Consider the following 15,795-nt stretch of genomic DNA (forward strand, 5'->3'; position numbering starts at 1 on the left):
ATAAGGATTACCTAGCAATTGAAGGCTACATAGAAGACCCTGTCTGGAACATGGGGCCTTTCAGGAGGGTGGGGTGCTGGATGCTGGGGTTTTTCAAGATCTTCCCTGGAAAATGGTCAGGGCTGGCCAGGTCCTGGCAGGCTGGGTTGCAGGCATTGAGAATGTGTGAGTCAGAGCCTCACCCCCACCCCCGCAGCAGGAGACTGACTCACTCCCTCCTTCCAGCTCTGAGGAGTCAGACTGGGGATCATGCCATACTCCAAACCATTTAAAGTTAAAGATTCTTTATTAATAAATTCTCCCCTCCAAACTTTCTCCCCAAAATAAATATCTCCTACCCCTGTATCTTAGGGCCAGCCCTCCTAGAAGGCCAGCCCTCTAGTGTTAAGAACAGGTCCCTAAGTGCCCCAGGCTGACCCCTGCCCTCCCCCCCATTTCAGTCCATCTGAGTGGGTGGGGCCTAGTGTTATGTCTGGCCCTTGAGTCAGCCTGGCCTCCAAGGCATCAGGGGACAGGGAGACCCCCTTGTGCAAATGCTGCAGTTTCTTACTGTGAGTGGCGTGAGGCTTGCTTTCTGTCCTGGAGCCAGACAGGGCAATGAGACACCTTGGAAGCCTCCCCTGAACCCTGGTCGCAGCCTCAGAGGTGATTCACAACTCTCTTCCCCCTTGTGGCTGGAGGAGGCCTGGCTCTGGCTCTGGCTGTCTGGGAAGCAGGGGCTGGCTCCAGAAGAATGAATGAACCATGAGCAGGTGAGGCCCCGGCTGGCGGGGGCACTCAGTCACTGGATCAGTGCCACACCTGGACACCCTTCTCCACCGGTCTCCTCTATGGGGGCTGCAAGAGAGATGTGGGAGAGATGTCATGAGCGGGAGAAATGTGCAGGAGTGATGGGAGGGTGGAAGTAGGAGTGACACTGACTGGTAAACTTCTCTCTCCTTCGGCACCGTCTCCAAACCAGGAAGCCAGAAAGCAGCGCCAACACGAGGGCCAGGCTCAGGGCGCCCCCAAGGATAGGCCAAAGCAACTGGAAAGGGGCAGGCGGGGCCGCAGCACCTGGGAATGAGACTCAAGTCAGATCTCGACCCTCGCAGGTCCAGCCCCCCCCGCCCCCCCGCTAGCATCGAACCCAAACCCACTGTGGCTCCCACTCTGAGCCCTCCGCACTCTCGTTTCCTTTTGATTAGTTCTCCAGGTCCAAAACCATCTACTCCCCTCTCCATCCCAGCAACTCTTCCGCTTCCTCTAGGGTCCATTTGCCACTGTCCCATTGCTCACTCACAGCCCAGGCAGAAGTCGCTATGCGGTCGCGCCGGGCAGGACGCGCAGTCCATGCACTTGTCCAGGTCCGCGCTCCACGAGCTGCCGCGAGAGCAGGGGGCGGTGCCTGGGGAGGGGGCCGCGGGTCAGACACTGGGGGAGGGGCGCGGCTATTCTGGGGGCTGAGGTCAGGGTCCGCCGGCTCGAATAACGTGAGTCACCGGCGCCCTCCCCCCCCCCGCATTCCTCACAGGTGACCGCACGGCCTGACCCGGACACGGTAGTACTGGGGGAGGGTAGCGTGTCGCAGAACTTTGGTGGGGGGGGTTCAGGTCCCCACAACCCCCGCGCCGCCGGCGTGTGACTCACTCCTGGGCACCCAGCCCGACCCCGATCCCTTCCCCCCGCATAGCTGGGCACTGAAGTCACCGGATGGCAGGGGGCACCCCACTGGTAGAGAGGGCACAGACCCCATGACTCTCGGGACCCCCCACTCTTCCCTCACTGGGGTGAGCCAGAAAGCCAGAAAGCCGTAAAGACCAGGCGGGGGGCGTGCCCCCTCACCAAACCAAACATCCTGCCCCAAACTTACTTTCTCTCTTCTCTAGTGGTACGGGCGTTTGGGACCGCAGCCCTCCACACCCAGACTGGACAAAGAGAAAAAATGAAGTCCGGACTGCGATCGAACCCCGGAGTGGGAAGAGATCGAACCCCGGAGCGGGAAGCTCCCCGTCCGGAGACACAGGACCCACACCTCACGTCCACCCACCCAGTCCTGGGTCAGATCCCTGGCCCTGGGTCCCTCGACCCCCGCGCCCCATGTACCTGGCGCCTGCTCCCCAGCCGCGGCGCGCGGCCATGCCAGCACAAGCCCTAGCACGAGGAGCCTCAGCAGCCAGCACACCCAGTCCAGAGCCATGGTGCGTGTCCCGCGGCCGCCGCTGTCTGCTCTCGGGGCTCAATGGCCCGCTAGCGGGGCCGAGGCTCCGCCCCCGCCCCCGCCTTCCGGGGCGGAGCCCTCACCCCAGCCGCGCGGGACGCCCCGCCCCGAAGGGCCCGCTACGTCCGCTCATTGGACCAATACGAGGTCCGAGCGGGAGCTTTGCAGACTGCAGGAACTTGGACCTGGACCTGCCTCTCCCAACTCACGTTCGGAGGATGTGGAATAGGAGGGTCCGATACAGAGCAACCCCTGTAGAGATAACTGCAGGTTTCTTTTGTGTTTCTTTTCTTTTTCTGATACTGGGGAATAAACCCAGAGCCTTTGAGCTGAGCTACATCCCAGTCTTTTTTTTCTTTTTTCTTTTTTTTTAGGAGACAGGGTCTTGCTATGTAGTTCAGGCTGGCCTTAAACTCACTATGTAGCCCAGGCTGGTCTCGAACTTGTGGCAAGCCCTCTGCCTCAGCCTTCCAAGTGCTGGGATTACAGGCGTGCGTGTGCCACCACGCCTGGTTTACATTTCAGTCTTTTGACTTGTTATTTTTGAGACAGAGTCTTGCTGAATCACTGTATTGCCCAGGCTGGACTCAAGTTTGTGATCCTCCGGCCTCAACCTCCTGAGTCCTGAGATTACAAGCTGTGCCACTGTGCATGGTCTAATTGCGGGTTTTTGTTTTGTTTGTTCTGGGTTTTTTGAGTGTAGGGTTTGGTTTGGTTTGAGACAGGGTCTCGCTGAGTGGCCTTGAAATCCCTATGTAGTAGCCCAGGCCGGCCTCGAACTCAGGACAATCCTCCGGCCTCAATCTTCCGAATGTTGGGATTACAGGCGTGCGCCACTATGCCTGGCTCAGTTGCAGGTTTCTTAAGAGATCTGGGGGTATAATAGTAACAACAGAAAACATGCTCTTTAATTTGTACCTTAGGAAGTACACAGTAAAATGCAGGCTTGTCGTTCTTTTGCGGAGTAGAGAACTGAGGCTCCGGAAGATTTAGTCTCCGAGGTCTCAAAGCTAGTTAGTAAGTGGCGGCCGCGACGCCGCCAGCCGAGGTGCGCGCAGCCCAGCGCGTGACAGGTGCAGCCTCCGTGGTCGCGAGCGCCCCCACTGCCCTGACCAAGCTGCGATGCGCGCGCCCGTGCGGTGGGGGCCGGGGTCTCTGCCCCTCCCCGGGGGAGGTGGAACAGTGACGTCAGCGCCCCTTTAAGACCCCCGCCTCCACCCCTCTCCCCTCACTCGGCCTGCGAATCTCTTTGGTCTTTTCCTCAGGTGAGTCTTGAGCAAGTGTGTGTGTTGGGGGTCAGGAGAGACCTTCTCGGGGCCGGATGCGGGGATCGTAGCGGCGTGGGTGGAGGCGCCCATGGAGAACCTGAGTGGCGCTCCTGGAGGCAGCCAGCTGAGTCGGGCTGGGCAGGGGGCCACACAGAACCCGCAGGTGGTCGGGTCCTTCGGCAGCTCTTCAAGTCTTAAATGCCCCTCCCCTTCCCCTTCCCAGGACAAAGACTCCAAAACTTTGCACGCCCCTCCCCCACCTACCTTGCCTCTCTGGGGTGGGACTCCCCTCCCCCTCACCTGCAGAAGCGGACCCACCCGCCTGGCCCAGCCTGAGGTGACTGTGCGGAGGGGAGGGGTAGTTGACCCCTCAGGGTGTACAAAGGGAAGGAAGCTGGGACAGGGCCGCCCGCAGACGGGGATCTCCTTGGAGGTCCTGAGCTCCGCCTCCTAGGATGAACTTCAAGTGAGAAGGGGATCGAAACTTGGGTCTGTGGCTGAGCTGCCGAGGAAGGAGCTACAAGCAGGTCCAAGCGGCGTGTCCAGAACTTTGTGTAATGGGGAGCCACAGCAGGCCTTGAGCAGGGCGGGCGTGGTCCTTGTAGTGCACCCCATTCAAAGAGGGCCTTGAAAACGGGTGCAGCGAGGGTGGTGGTGAGGGACTGGACAGTGCTAGGAAAGTTGTATCCTGAGAGGATCCCTAGCATGGCCTTTGGTCTAAAACAGGACAATGGCCCCACACTTGGACAAATGTGCACCGTGGCCCCCAGGAGAATGCTGAAGAGTGGACCAGGGAGTCAGCCGGTGTTCTAGGGGAAGGAGTCTGGATGAGAGAAGTTTTGTTTGCCCCTCTCTCCAGTCTCTCCTGCCCCTCCAGGGCCAGGCGGGCTACCCACCTTAGGAGGAGATAGCTTTTGGAGAGTGGTGGAAGGCCAGGCTTGGGACACAAGACAAGGATAGTATCATCCGGATATGAACAGATTAGTTCAAGGGGTTTGGACCTTGGGTGGTGGGAAAAAAGATTTTTTTGGGGGGTGCCAGTGCTGGCAATTGAAACTCAGGACTTGGAGGGGACTCCGAGGGTGCTAGACAAGTCTTTGACCACTGAACTACATCCTCAGCCCTGAGAATGCGGTTTTGAGCCTGAAACATGCTAGAGCCAGGGCATGTGGAAATTGTAGTATTTCCATCCCTCTTTTTTTTTTTTTTTTTTTTTTTTTTTTGTCTTTTTGAGACAGGGTCTCGCTATGCAGTTCAGGCTGGCCTTGAGCTCACTTTGTAGCCCAGGCTGGTCTCAAACTCACAGCAGTCCTCCCGCCTCAGCCTCCCGCTCCCCCGAGTGCTGGGATTACAAGGGTGCTGCATCACGCCCAGCTCCATCCCTCTTTTTGGCACTTTGTTGCATGATAAAATGCACTTAGAAGTGGTAAAGGCCATGGACCCCCATTGGCTTTATCATCTTGCCTGTCATTTGCACCCAACACAGTTAGGATTATCTGCCAGAGGCTATCACATAACTAGGGACACAGTAAGTGCTTATTCTGCATATAAGAAAATGAGGCTTAGGGAGTATATGCTGCCCCCATTACAGGATACAGTGACCAACTCCTGGAGTATATGTTATTGGTGGCCTGTGTGGGGTCACATGGCTCGTGGCTTGGGGCCTAGACCAGTTAACTTTTTAATATTTTTTTGCTTCTGTCCACCCACTCAATACAGACTCATCAGCTTTGCCATGGCCTCTGGTGGTCTGCAAATACTGGGGCTTGTCCTGACATTGCTGGGCTGGATGAAAGCTCTGGTATCCTGCACCCTGCCCATGTGGAAGGTGACTGCTTTTATCGGCAACAGCATTGTGGTGGCCCAGGTGGTGTGGGAAGGGCTGTGGATGTCCTGTGTGGTGCAGAGCACGGGCCAGATGCAGTGCAAGGTGTACGACTCTCTGCTGGCGCTGCCCCAGGACCTGCAAGCTGCAAGAGCCCTCTGTGTCATCACCCTGCTTGTGGCCCTGCTTGGTCTGCTGGTCTACCTTGCTGGGGCGAAGTGTACCACCTGCGTAGAGGACAAGGATTCCAAGGCCCGCCTGGTGCTCACCTCTGGGATCATCTTTGTCATCTCAGGGGTGCTGACTCTGATTCCGGTCTGCTGGACAGCCCACACCATCATCCAGGACTTCTACAATCCCTTAGTGGCTGAGGCCCAAAAGCGGGAGCTGGGAGCCTCCCTCTACCTGGGCTGGGCTGCCTCAGGCCTTTTGCTTCTAGGTGGGGGGCTGCTGTGCTACACCTGCCCCTCTGGAGGGTCTCGGGGCTCCAGCCATTACATGGCCCGCTACACAGCATCTGCCCCACATTCCCCCTCTCGGGGGCCCTCTGAGTACCCCACCAAGAATTATGTTTGATGGGGAAGGGGGATGAGGGCTCCTTTGGTCTTGGCCCCTGAGCTGAGATGATGACGCTTGACACCTTTAGAGTTGGTGCTTATTTTGCTTTTGCTTTTTGCTGTTTTTATGGGAGAGGTGGTCTTTAAATCCATTTGATAATGGAACCAAGATGATTCACACTCCCACCTGGGCTCTGACATTGGCATTTCTCATCTTTGGATGATAGAGCCAAAGAAGCAATGGTTTGATCTCCGGGATATTTTTTCATTCATAGCATAACCATCTTAGAAGTCAAACTGGAGCTATGGTACCAATGCCAAGGCTGCTGCTGCTCTGGCCTTTGTGACCACAAGATGGCCTTATACCAAGAGTTTCGACTGCTGCTGGGGGTGGGATCAGTCAGACCCATTCCTGGAAGGACTGATAATTGAGTTACCAGAAAACTGCCCACCCCAGGTCTTCTAACCTGTGGCTCTTGTCTCCAGCCGCCATGTATCCTTCTCAAGTCAGGCCCCAGCTGTGCTGTAGACCCCCATGAGCACCTCTAACCCTGCCCACTTCTGCCTATGCTCTGCTCACACAATAAAACATGTTTTGTTAATATGTCTTTGCTGTCGCTAGGAGCTGATCAGTGCCCAGTCTGGCTAGAGGAGAATGTGTGTGCAAGTCCATCATCATCATCCCTTGTCCCTGTTCCCTCCTGGCTCAGACCCCATGGCCAAAAGAGGTTGCCCCAGGGTAGGACCTAAACCAGGCATTGGCCTGGCTGCTCAGGGATCTTCAGCACAAACCGGGAAGCCCAGCTGGGCAAGGTGAGGTGCACTTGTAATCCCAGTACTCTGGAGACAGAGGTAGGAGGATTGCTGTGAGGGATAGGCTCGCCAGGGCTACATAGTGAGTTTAAGGCCAGCTTGAGCTACACAGTGAAACTATGTCTCAAAACAAAACTCAAACAGAGGAAGCCCAATTACACGTTCTCTTTTTATTCTGATCACAGAAGGTAGGGAATGTGGGCTGACTACTCCCAAAGGGCCTGGCCCCAGGTTTCTTAGATACAAGTATTGGCTGGGCCAGAATGGATGAGCTCCAGGACAGGTTTGGCTCCTTATTTTGGAGGCAAGGAGCTGCTACCCTTTGGGTGGACCCCAGGTTCCTTGGGGAAGGGGAAGGCTCATGTCCTGGACAGCAGAAGAGAATAATTATAGAGGGAAGGAGGGGGCTTTGGCCCTGGTTCTATGAGGTGGGGACCACTGAGGGTTGGTTCAGCTAGGCTGGCTGAGACTGATCCTGGAGCCAAGTTATCTGAGCTTTATAAGAATGGCTTTCCTGGGGAGTGGGCAGCGGTAGAAGACAAAAGTAGAAGCCAAAGCTCAGATGCTCCTGAGAAGTCCCCTGCTTCATACATAGTCCCTCTTGTCCAGCCCAGATGCACCAGAGCGGGAGGGGATGGAATAGCCCAGCCTCGGACCACGGGGGCGCTCAATCTGGGGTGGGGGGCATGTGCAGCAGAGGAGCCCCCCACCCAGCATGAGTAGTGCAGCTGCTGCCCAGCCCAGGTAGAGAGAGGCCCCCAGCTCCCGCTTGAGGGCCTCAGCCACCAGTGGGTTGTAGAAGTCCTGGATGATGCCGTGGGCTGTCCAGCAGACGGGGATGAGCACCAGGATGCCTGAGAGGAGAAGGAGGACCCCTGCGGTGAGCACAATGCGGGCCTTGGCGCCCTCATCCTCCACACATGTGGTACACTGGGCGCCTGTGATGGCCACCAGTAGGCCCAGCAGGGCCAGCAGGAGGGCTACGACGCAGAGGGCTCGGGCAGCCTGCAGGTCCTGGGGCAGCGCCAGCAGGGAGTCGTACACCTTGCACTGCATCTGGCCCGTGCTCTGCACCACACAGGACATCCACAGCCCTTCCCACACCACCTGGGCCACCACAATGCTGTTGCCGATAAAAGCAGTCACCTTCCACAGGGGCAGGGCACAGGATACCAGGGTCCCCAGCCAGCCCAGCACGGCCAGAGTCATGCCCAGGAGTTCAAGGCCGGTTGAAGCCATCCGCCCTTCAGTTCAGTCTTCTCAGCCTCAGGCAGCTGGGTAGGTTCAGCAGCGGGTCAGACGTGTGGGATGGGGGTGCCCAGGAGGAAGGGTATCCGTTGTCCTCTGACCAGAAGAGTCTTCACAGGTGTGGGCCTCTCAGGTTGGTGTCTGCTGCTCACTCACCACAAACCTGTTTCTTGGTCCTACTCAGCTGAGTGACTTGTGTCTGGTGGGAGCTGTCACCTTTTGATCACCCTGCAGTCACATCTGGGCCCAGCTCAAAAGGTTTCTCCAGACCGGCAGAGAGCCCTGGTCCCTGCTGGCTGGCGCTGCAGTGAAACCTCTGAGCAGAGAACCTCCTGCGGTGTCGCCTGGGGCCTCTGTAGGCTGCAGCTGCAGCTGCAGGCAGGGTTTTAAGGCCCGGGCAGGGGAGGAGCGGAGGAAGCAGCGGAAGGCCAGGATTGGGCCGCAGCAAGGAGGGGGTGTGTGAGAGAGGGTGGGATGGGGGGGTCAGTGGTGGGCGGTACTGACAGCAGGTGGGACCCAGGGAGGACAAACATCCTTGCGTGTGGGAACCCAGGGACAAAGGAATGAGGAGACTGAGAACAAGCTGGGGTGGGGGATGTGACTGGCTGGAGATAGGGTAGAAGAGGGTTCAGCCTGAGACTGACCCTTCCGTGGCCTTTGCCATTCCCCTGCCCCATTTCATGATGCAAATGTGCCCTGTCTCCCCACAGTATCGACTGGTCCCCCCGTCCCCCCCGCCCCTCCAGCACTCTCTGGAATCTGATCCGTCTCCTGGCTCAGCGCTGTGGCCCAGGTGGCTCCCAGGGGAAGGGCCCCGCCCGCACAGTTCCCCAGGCAACAGGTGCCTGGGCCCAACTCAGGTGACATTACCTTGGCAACGGCCTAGAAAACTACCCCCCTACTTCTACCTCAGCTCTGATGTGCCTTCCCCACACCGTGCTGCCGAAACTAGGGGGCTAGGCAGAGCTGCTGAAGGTCTCTAGAGGCTTGTGGATAAAGAGCCTGTTGTTGAAGTGGAGGGACACACAGGGCCCAGGCCAAAAAAGGGGGACACTCAAAAATAAATAAATAAAAATACAAAAAAGGGGGACAGTGGGAGAAGGGATGGGCCCAGAACCCTGTTCTCTCCCCTACGGTGCAAGAGTGGCCCTCCAATCCAACACCATGGAAGAGGGCAGGGATCGAGGCCAGGGGCACTCAGGTGTCCTGGAGCTCGGCTTCCAACACAGGAGCGGCCCCCTCGGTACCCGTGGCTCCCTCTGTGGAGGGCAGCCTGGGACTCACACAGATCATGCAGGTAATGTTCCTTAATCTTCTTGGGTCAAAGACCCACTTGAGAAATGTCAAAGGCCCCACATTCTCCATGGGAACACATTTCCACAACACATGTGCCCCTCATTCTGGGAGGGTCACAGCTTCCCAACCATCTCTGGGAGCGAAGAACTCCTGAGGACACTAAGAACTCCCGAGGAAAAGCCCTCCCATTCACATACTTTCCCGGGGGTTATGAGGATCCTGGAAGCCAGAGTAGGCCCGCATCAGGACAGCCTCTTACCTCCACACCTCCTCTAAGGAAAGGAGAGCTGGGGGTGGAACTGGAGCCGACCCTGGCACCAGATGCCCCAGTGGAGACAGAGGTGGGAGGTGTCCCCCCTGGCTGGGGAGAGCTTAGCTCCATCCCTACTTGATGTTCTGTGGGACTATTATAAAGCATTCTAACTTCAAGAATTGTTCAGAATTGAGGCAGACAAGATGGTACATGTTTATAATGCAGCACTCTGAGAAGCTGAGGCAGGAGGATTGCAAGTTTGAGCCCAGCCTGGGAAATACATTGATTGAGACTGAGTTTCACTATGTAGTTCAGGCTGGCCTTAAACTCACCATGTAGCCCAGGCTGGTCTCGAACTCAAAACGATCCTCCTGCCTCAGCCTCCCGAGTGCTGGGATTATAATGTGCACCACAATGCCCAGACAGCCTGAGAAATTTAATGACTAAGCAAGACCATGTTTCAAAAAATAAAAATATAAACCTGGGCATAGTGCTTCATGCTTCTAATCACAATACATGGGAGACTAAGGCAGGAGGATCTCCAGGTGTTCAAGGCCAGCCTGGGCTACATAATGAGACCCTGTCTCAAATAAACAAATATACATATAAAAAGGGTTAGTGAGGGCCAGGGATATAGCTCAGTGGCTTAAGTGCCTACCTGGCAAGCACAAGGTCCTGAGTTTGATTCCTGGTACCAAAAAAAAAAAAAAAATCTAGGTTCTATACCAAAAACTAAATATTTAGGCTGGGGATATATCTCAGTGGCACAAGCACCTGCTTAGCAAGTGCAAAGTCCCGAGTTCGATTCCCAGTACCAAAAATAAAAGGGGGGGTTAGTGATGTAGCTCAATACAAAGGCCCTGAGTTCAATCCCTAGCATTGCTGATGAAAAAAGAGTTGTTTGGAATTAGAACTCGAGTGCAATTATCGGTACAAACAAAACAAAACAAAACAAAACAAAACAAAAAAAACAGGCGCTCAAGTATCACTTTAGTATTTTTGGAAGAGATGCTTGTGTTTTCATCAGATTGGCAAAGGGTTCTATGACTCCACAAAGCTTGACATCTTCCCCAGACCAAAAAAAATCAATATTGCTGAGCATGGTGGCACACACCTCTACTCCCAGCACTCGGGAGGCTGAGGCAGGAGGATTGCTGAGAGTTTGAAGCCAGCCTGGGCTACAAAGTGAGTTCAAGACCAGCCTGAACTGCATAGTGAGACCCTGTCTCAACAAACAAACAAACAAACAAACAAACAAACAAAAAATCAGTATTGAAGCTTCACCATTCAGCAGGTCTCCAAAATGAGCTGGATAGGGCATTCCCCATCTCCTCACAGGGAGAGGCTGCTCCCACAGTAGGGCTGGTCTGGTGGCCCCAGTGAGGCCAGAGGAAGTGGGGGTGCCTTCACAGTGGCAGGGTGGAGATGAGGGTTGACAGTACTGGCCAGTTTAGCTCTCCGGTGGTGTCCAAATCAAGATCCCTGTGGTTTAGATTTCACAGGATGGGGGCGAGGGGATGATTGCAAAGAAGAGCAAATAGAAACCAGTCTTGGAGGGGGCTCCCTCTGTTGCCTTCCAGGGGCTGCCAGGAATCCAGCCACACAGGTTTGGGCAGGTGTCAGTTGGCAGCACAAACTCGGGTCTCTGAAAGCACCCCCTCACTGGGCCTCAGCAGAGGCCCTTGTCTCTTCCCGGGACTCAGCTGAAGCCCTCTTTTTCCTTGGGTCTTGGGGGCCCAACACTCCCCACTTAACCTGAGACGTTCCTGGTTTTGAATAGTGAGTGGGACAGTTGGTCAACCTGTAGTCAGGTCTTGCCTCAGTGCTCCCCAGTTTCCCCAGTACTGTAAACAGGTGGGGACGGTGTGCACATTTCAGACCCTCTATGATGCAGCAAAACAAGAGTGCCCACACTGCTAGGGACCAGCCAGCCACAAATGAGACAGAGGCCCAGAGGACATGGGTGCCTCCTTGTAAGAAATCCCTACTGAACTTGCTCTTCTGTGGCACAAGCATCTCCTACACTTTCTCTTTTTTCAGGGCAAGGGTTGGGAGGGATGGGTACCGAGGATTGAATGCAGGACCTTTACACTGAACTACAGCCCCGGCCCTTTATTTAAAATTTTGAGACAAGGTCTCCTAAATCACTAAATTTCAATCCTCCTGCCTCAGCCTTCCAGAGTACTGGGATTACAGATGTGTGCTGCCTTACCTGGCTTTTTCCTCTGATAAAACAAAGCACCAATCGCTGAGGCCTGGGGGAGAACTGAAGTGAAAATGTGTCTCAGGCTGGGAGGCCCCAGACGTTCTCCAAGGTTCCCCTGGTCCACCTGGATTTGGATCTTGGGTATCAAAGAGTTAAAATTGGGACCTAAACTGGAACTGAAAGGGACTGGAATGCCATTGATACGGACAGGTGGGGCCTGGTTGGCTTGGTTACCATCTCAATGGCACTTTAACAAGTCCCTGGGAATCTCCACTCCCACCTGTTAGGTAGGGAGATAGGTGGGGGAGGGGAACCCTGCTCAAAGCACTACCCTGAGAAGAAACTGGGGTAGGGTGGGGTGGGCCAGCAGAACGTTTTCTTAGTCCATACCGAAAAGGACAAAATGACTTTGTCTTCTCTGGGAGAAGGGAGGGCTGGGATGCTTAGATTAAGAGGTTTGGAAGTTACCTCACTCCATTTAGAGGGGAAAGGTGTGGTTTACAATCGGGAAGAGGAACTACTATATAAGATACGGGGGTACACAATTGGATCCCTGAGGAAGATAGCACTTTTTACCCCCAGAGGAGCCCAAGGGCCCAATTTCACAAGGGAAGCCGGCGCCTCAGGGTCCCCAGCCTGTCAAAGGTGCGGATGAGACTTAGAAGCCTTATACTTTTCAAGAGCTCCTGGCTTCCATCATACCCACAGTACTAAGGGAGCTTGGCCAAGTGTACACAAGGAGGTCCAGCCTGCCAAAATCCTGACCCTGACTTCCAGCTGGGTCCCTACCTGGTTACTCAGCCCTCAGGAACCCTATTTCCAGCAGGCAGCAAGGCTGAGCTTCTCCCCTGCTGAGCCTCCCGGAACCACCCATTCTTCTGGAGCTGCCATTCCTTGGTGGGGAGGTTATCAGCACCTGATTACCCTCCTCCCTCTCCTTCACTCTCACATTTGCGTCCCTGGTGCCCTTTGCCCTTGAGGTTGCAGGCTGGACTCCCTCCTGGGCCTCTCTGGGCAAGTCACAACTGCCCAACCACAGGTGTCTCTGGGCCAGCTATCTACCTCCAGGGCTGTCCCCTATACTTTCTGGGGTACGAATCCACACTTTGGGGATCATTACTTGGTCAAGGGTGTAAGAGAAGTTTCACTTGTAAACCACAACAGACACTACTGACTGGGTAACAATTAACTTTATTATCGGCTGTGATCTTCAGCTTTCAACCAGCAGCACTTCCGGCCCCCAAATTCTGAGGGTGGGGCCCGCTGATTAGTGCTGTCTTTGAGAGGATGCATTCATTGTCCCTCTTGTTTACTCTTCACTTCTTAGCAGACTGCAGTTGTGCAACTTGTAGGGGGATGGGGAACAGCAAGCCAACAGGTGGAAACTTCAGCCATCATCGGAAAAGGGGAAAGAGAGTCCCTTCCTATGCCAGTAAGAGCCATATTTAAGTCTAGTGTTTATTAGCTCCTGCCCAAGGGCTCCAGGGTCACCCAATTACCCAGGTCAGGGACAGGGCTCAGTTCTGGGAAGACAGCAAGGGAGGTGAGTAAGCCCACAGGATAGAGGACACTGCTTGTATGGATCAGATGCTGGCCCGATAAATGATAAGTGGAACCTGGGGCCTTATCTGATAAAGGGCTCTTTGCAAATGCTACTAAATAAAGGATCTCAAGATATGATCAATTTGGGTTGCCAGGTCTACAACCAATGACAGATGTCCTTGTGACAGAGGGGAAACAATGTAACAACCTGCTAGATGTCAGATACACAGGGTTCATGTTACAAAAAATTGAAAAATGAATCCTAAGGAATAAGAGAGTAGGTAAAAGCAGGAAAAATTTAATGAGAGATATAGCTCCTGAAAAAAAAAAAAAAGATATAGCTCCTGAGAGACAGGAGGGGACCCAAAAGTGGGTTGGCATACACCCTACTTCTCCGAGGAAGTTTTAGAGAGCAAAATCATGAAATGGGTACAATACGGGTCAAAACTATGATTAACCAGTAAGATTATAAGTATAGTCACTTAGGTAATATTGATCCAATGGGAATGCAAGTCACATAGCAAGTATACATGCAAAAAAGAAACACCTTTTTAGTTTAGTTTTGTTTTTTCCAGTACCGGGAATCGAACTCATGACCTTGCGCTTGCCAGGCAGGCGCTGTGCCACTGAGCTAAATCCCCAGCCCCAGAAACCTTTTTAGGAAGGGATGGATCAGGAGGTCCTGGCCACCCACCTGGGTGACTGATGTCTATCTAGACTTTATTGGACCAGGTGATATCAACTGTAGTATAATCTTTAATTTATTGCTTACCCCTCGGGGAGGCATGTAGGCCTGGTCGTTGCGTCTTTTATCTTGGGGCCTGGCCTTTGACAGATGCGCCTCCAGCCACAGTTGTAATGTGTTCTGCACTGACTCTGAGGGCCTAGCCCTGTCTGACTGCCTATATTTCTTAGCTGACTATAATTCTTGTAGGAGAAAAACAGGCAGGTGTGGTGGTATATGCCTTGAACCCAGCTATGCAGGAGGCTGGGGAGTTTCAGACAGCCAGGGCAACTTAGTGAAACCCTATCTCATAATAAAAAATAAAGGGCTGTGGGTGTAGCTCAGTGGCCAAGGGCTTGCCTAAGAAAAGAAAAATGGAGTTGTGAGACAGGCACAGTAGAAAAGCCTGTGAAGGAGACAGACTGGACTGATGTGGCCACAAGCCAAGAAAGGCCTGGAGCAGCCAAAAGCTTGAGAGAGGCAAGGAAGGATCCTTCCTCAGTCCTGCAGAGGGACTGATGCCCTACCAATGCCTTGATTGTGGATTTCTGGCCTCCAGAACTGTGAGAGAACAAATTTCTGTTGTCTTCAGCCATCGGCTGGTGACTTACTGCAGTCACAAGACACTAATATACTACCCTTTTTTGCTGGTGAGTCCTGGGCTCTCAGAGGTCTTCCAAGGTCAGGGCTGGCTTCCTGATAATCCTGAGCTACTGTAGAAAAGCCCATGGAAATGGGCCATCTGCCTGGTTACCTGAGCCGGGCCACCTGTGGAACAAAGAACTTTATTGAGTTGTACCTGCTGCACAGAAACCTACAGGGTGGGAGTGGGAGGGCAGCAAGGCTGGGGAGAGAATTCAAGTTTCTGCTCAGGACTCAGCGTGGGGCTCTCCTGTCCCTGAGGATGACTTCACAGCCCTTGTATGTGACCCTCCAGCCCAGTATCGATTGTACACCACCCTTATGGCCAGCAGTACCACTGAATCTATTTCAGTTGAAATTTTGGTTCATTAAGACTTAGAAAGGAGGGACTGGGGTGTAGTTCAGCAGCAAGACACTTGACTAGCATGCAAGAGGCACTGGGTTTGAGTCCCAGCACAACAACAAAAGAAAAAAGCCGAGTGTGATGGCGCACGCCTGTAATCCCAGCACTTGGGAGGCTGTGACAGGAGGATCACAGCGAGTTCCAAGCCAGTCTGGGCCATATAGTGAGGCCCTGTCTCAAAAAAAAACAAAAGAAGGAAAACAACTTGGGAGGATCAGTGCCTTAGCCCTGACATCCAGACCCTTTATAAGGGAAAATGTGACATTCTGGACACTAGTTAAAGCATTTTATTTATTTCATTTTTTATTTTTGTGTGAGTACCGGGAATCAAAGTCAGGACCTCACGCTGCTGCCGCTGAGCTATACCACCGGCCCAGAGTTAAGGCGTTTTAAACGTTTTTCTCTGTTTCCTTCTTCATATGCCATTGAGACAGCCTGGTGCCCTGATCACCAATCGGTTTATCAACATGAGGATGAGTTACATTCTCAAATGACCTAGCCAGAGGCCACAGGCAGGAGGGGGGCATGGAAGAAAGTCCTTATTTTGTGTGGTAGATTGTGAGTGTGTATGTGGTACTGGTTACTGAACTCAGGGTATTCCCACTGAGCTATATCTCCAGCCCTTTTGTTTTCAATCAGGGTCTTGTTACATCACTGACAAGACCAGGCTGGTTTCGATTATGCATGCGCTCTTCCTGCCTCAGCCTCTCTGGGTGCTGGAATTACAGGTGTTGGCCAAAAACCCTGCCAGAAGTCCCTAATTTTATTTTTATTTTTTATTTTTTGTCTTTTTGAGACTGGATCTCGCTTGCAGTTCC

The 15,795-nt window shown here is 53.8% G+C and overlaps 4 protein-coding genes and 1 long non-coding RNA gene across 5 annotated transcripts in view; 2 read left to right on the forward strand and 3 right to left on the reverse strand.

The window, feature by feature from the left end:
- Positions 1-267: 267 nt before the first annotated feature.
- Positions 268-2,255, reverse strand: Tnfrsf12a (tumor necrosis factor receptor superfamily, member 12A). The gene is made up of 4 exons (XM_005391378.2): positions 2,086-2,255; positions 1,283-1,387; positions 922-1,056; positions 268-837 (listed from the first exon to the last, which is right to left on the reverse strand). Exons 1-4 carry the CDS (start codon positions 2,177-2,179, stop codon positions 782-784), a joined length of 390 nt encoding a protein of 129 aa, XP_005391435.1. The 5' UTR covers positions 2,180-2,255; the 3' UTR covers positions 268-781.
- A 1,046-nt stretch (positions 2,256-3,301) lies between these two features.
- Cldn6 (claudin 6) lies at positions 3,302-6,420 on the forward strand. Its single transcript, XM_005391379.2, has 2 exons — positions 3,302-3,465; positions 5,188-6,420. The coding sequence occupies exon 2, from the start codon at positions 5,204-5,206 to the stop codon at positions 5,867-5,869; it is 666 nt and encodes a 221-aa protein (XP_005391436.1). The 5' UTR covers positions 3,302-3,465; positions 5,188-5,203; the 3' UTR covers positions 5,870-6,420.
- A 393-nt stretch (positions 6,421-6,813) lies between these two features.
- On the reverse strand, positions 6,814-8,259 carry Cldn9 (claudin 9). The gene has a single exon (XM_005391380.2). It carries the CDS (start codon positions 7,900-7,902, stop codon positions 7,249-7,251), a length of 654 nt encoding a protein of 217 aa, XP_005391437.1. The 5' UTR covers positions 7,903-8,259; the 3' UTR covers positions 6,814-7,248.
- A 4,578-nt stretch (positions 8,260-12,837) lies between these two features.
- On the reverse strand, positions 12,838-14,227 carry LOC102008772. Its single transcript, XR_001235407.1, has 2 exons — positions 13,981-14,227; positions 12,838-13,090 (listed from the first exon to the last, which is right to left on the reverse strand). It is a non-coding gene; the product is annotated as an uncharacterized LOC102008772 (long non-coding RNA).
- Positions 14,228-14,450: 223 nt separating this feature from the next.
- The window catches only part of LOC106149288 (octapeptide-repeat protein T2-like), a gene marked incomplete in the record, with an annotated part of 2,362 nt that continues 1,017 nt past the window's right edge, over positions 14,451-15,795 (forward strand). Inside the window, 2 exon segments of the mRNA XM_013517651.1 lie at positions 14,451-14,472; positions 14,588-14,701. Coding sequence (XP_013373105.1) covers positions 14,451-14,472; positions 14,588-14,701 — 136 coding nt within the window.

This window comes from Chinchilla lanigera, unplaced genomic scaffold (assembly GCF_000276665.1).
Source record: "Chinchilla lanigera isolate Chin_1 unplaced genomic scaffold, ChiLan1.0 scaffold00041, whole genome shotgun sequence".
Classification (NCBI taxonomy): Eukaryota; Metazoa; Chordata; class Mammalia; order Rodentia; family Chinchillidae; genus Chinchilla; species Chinchilla lanigera.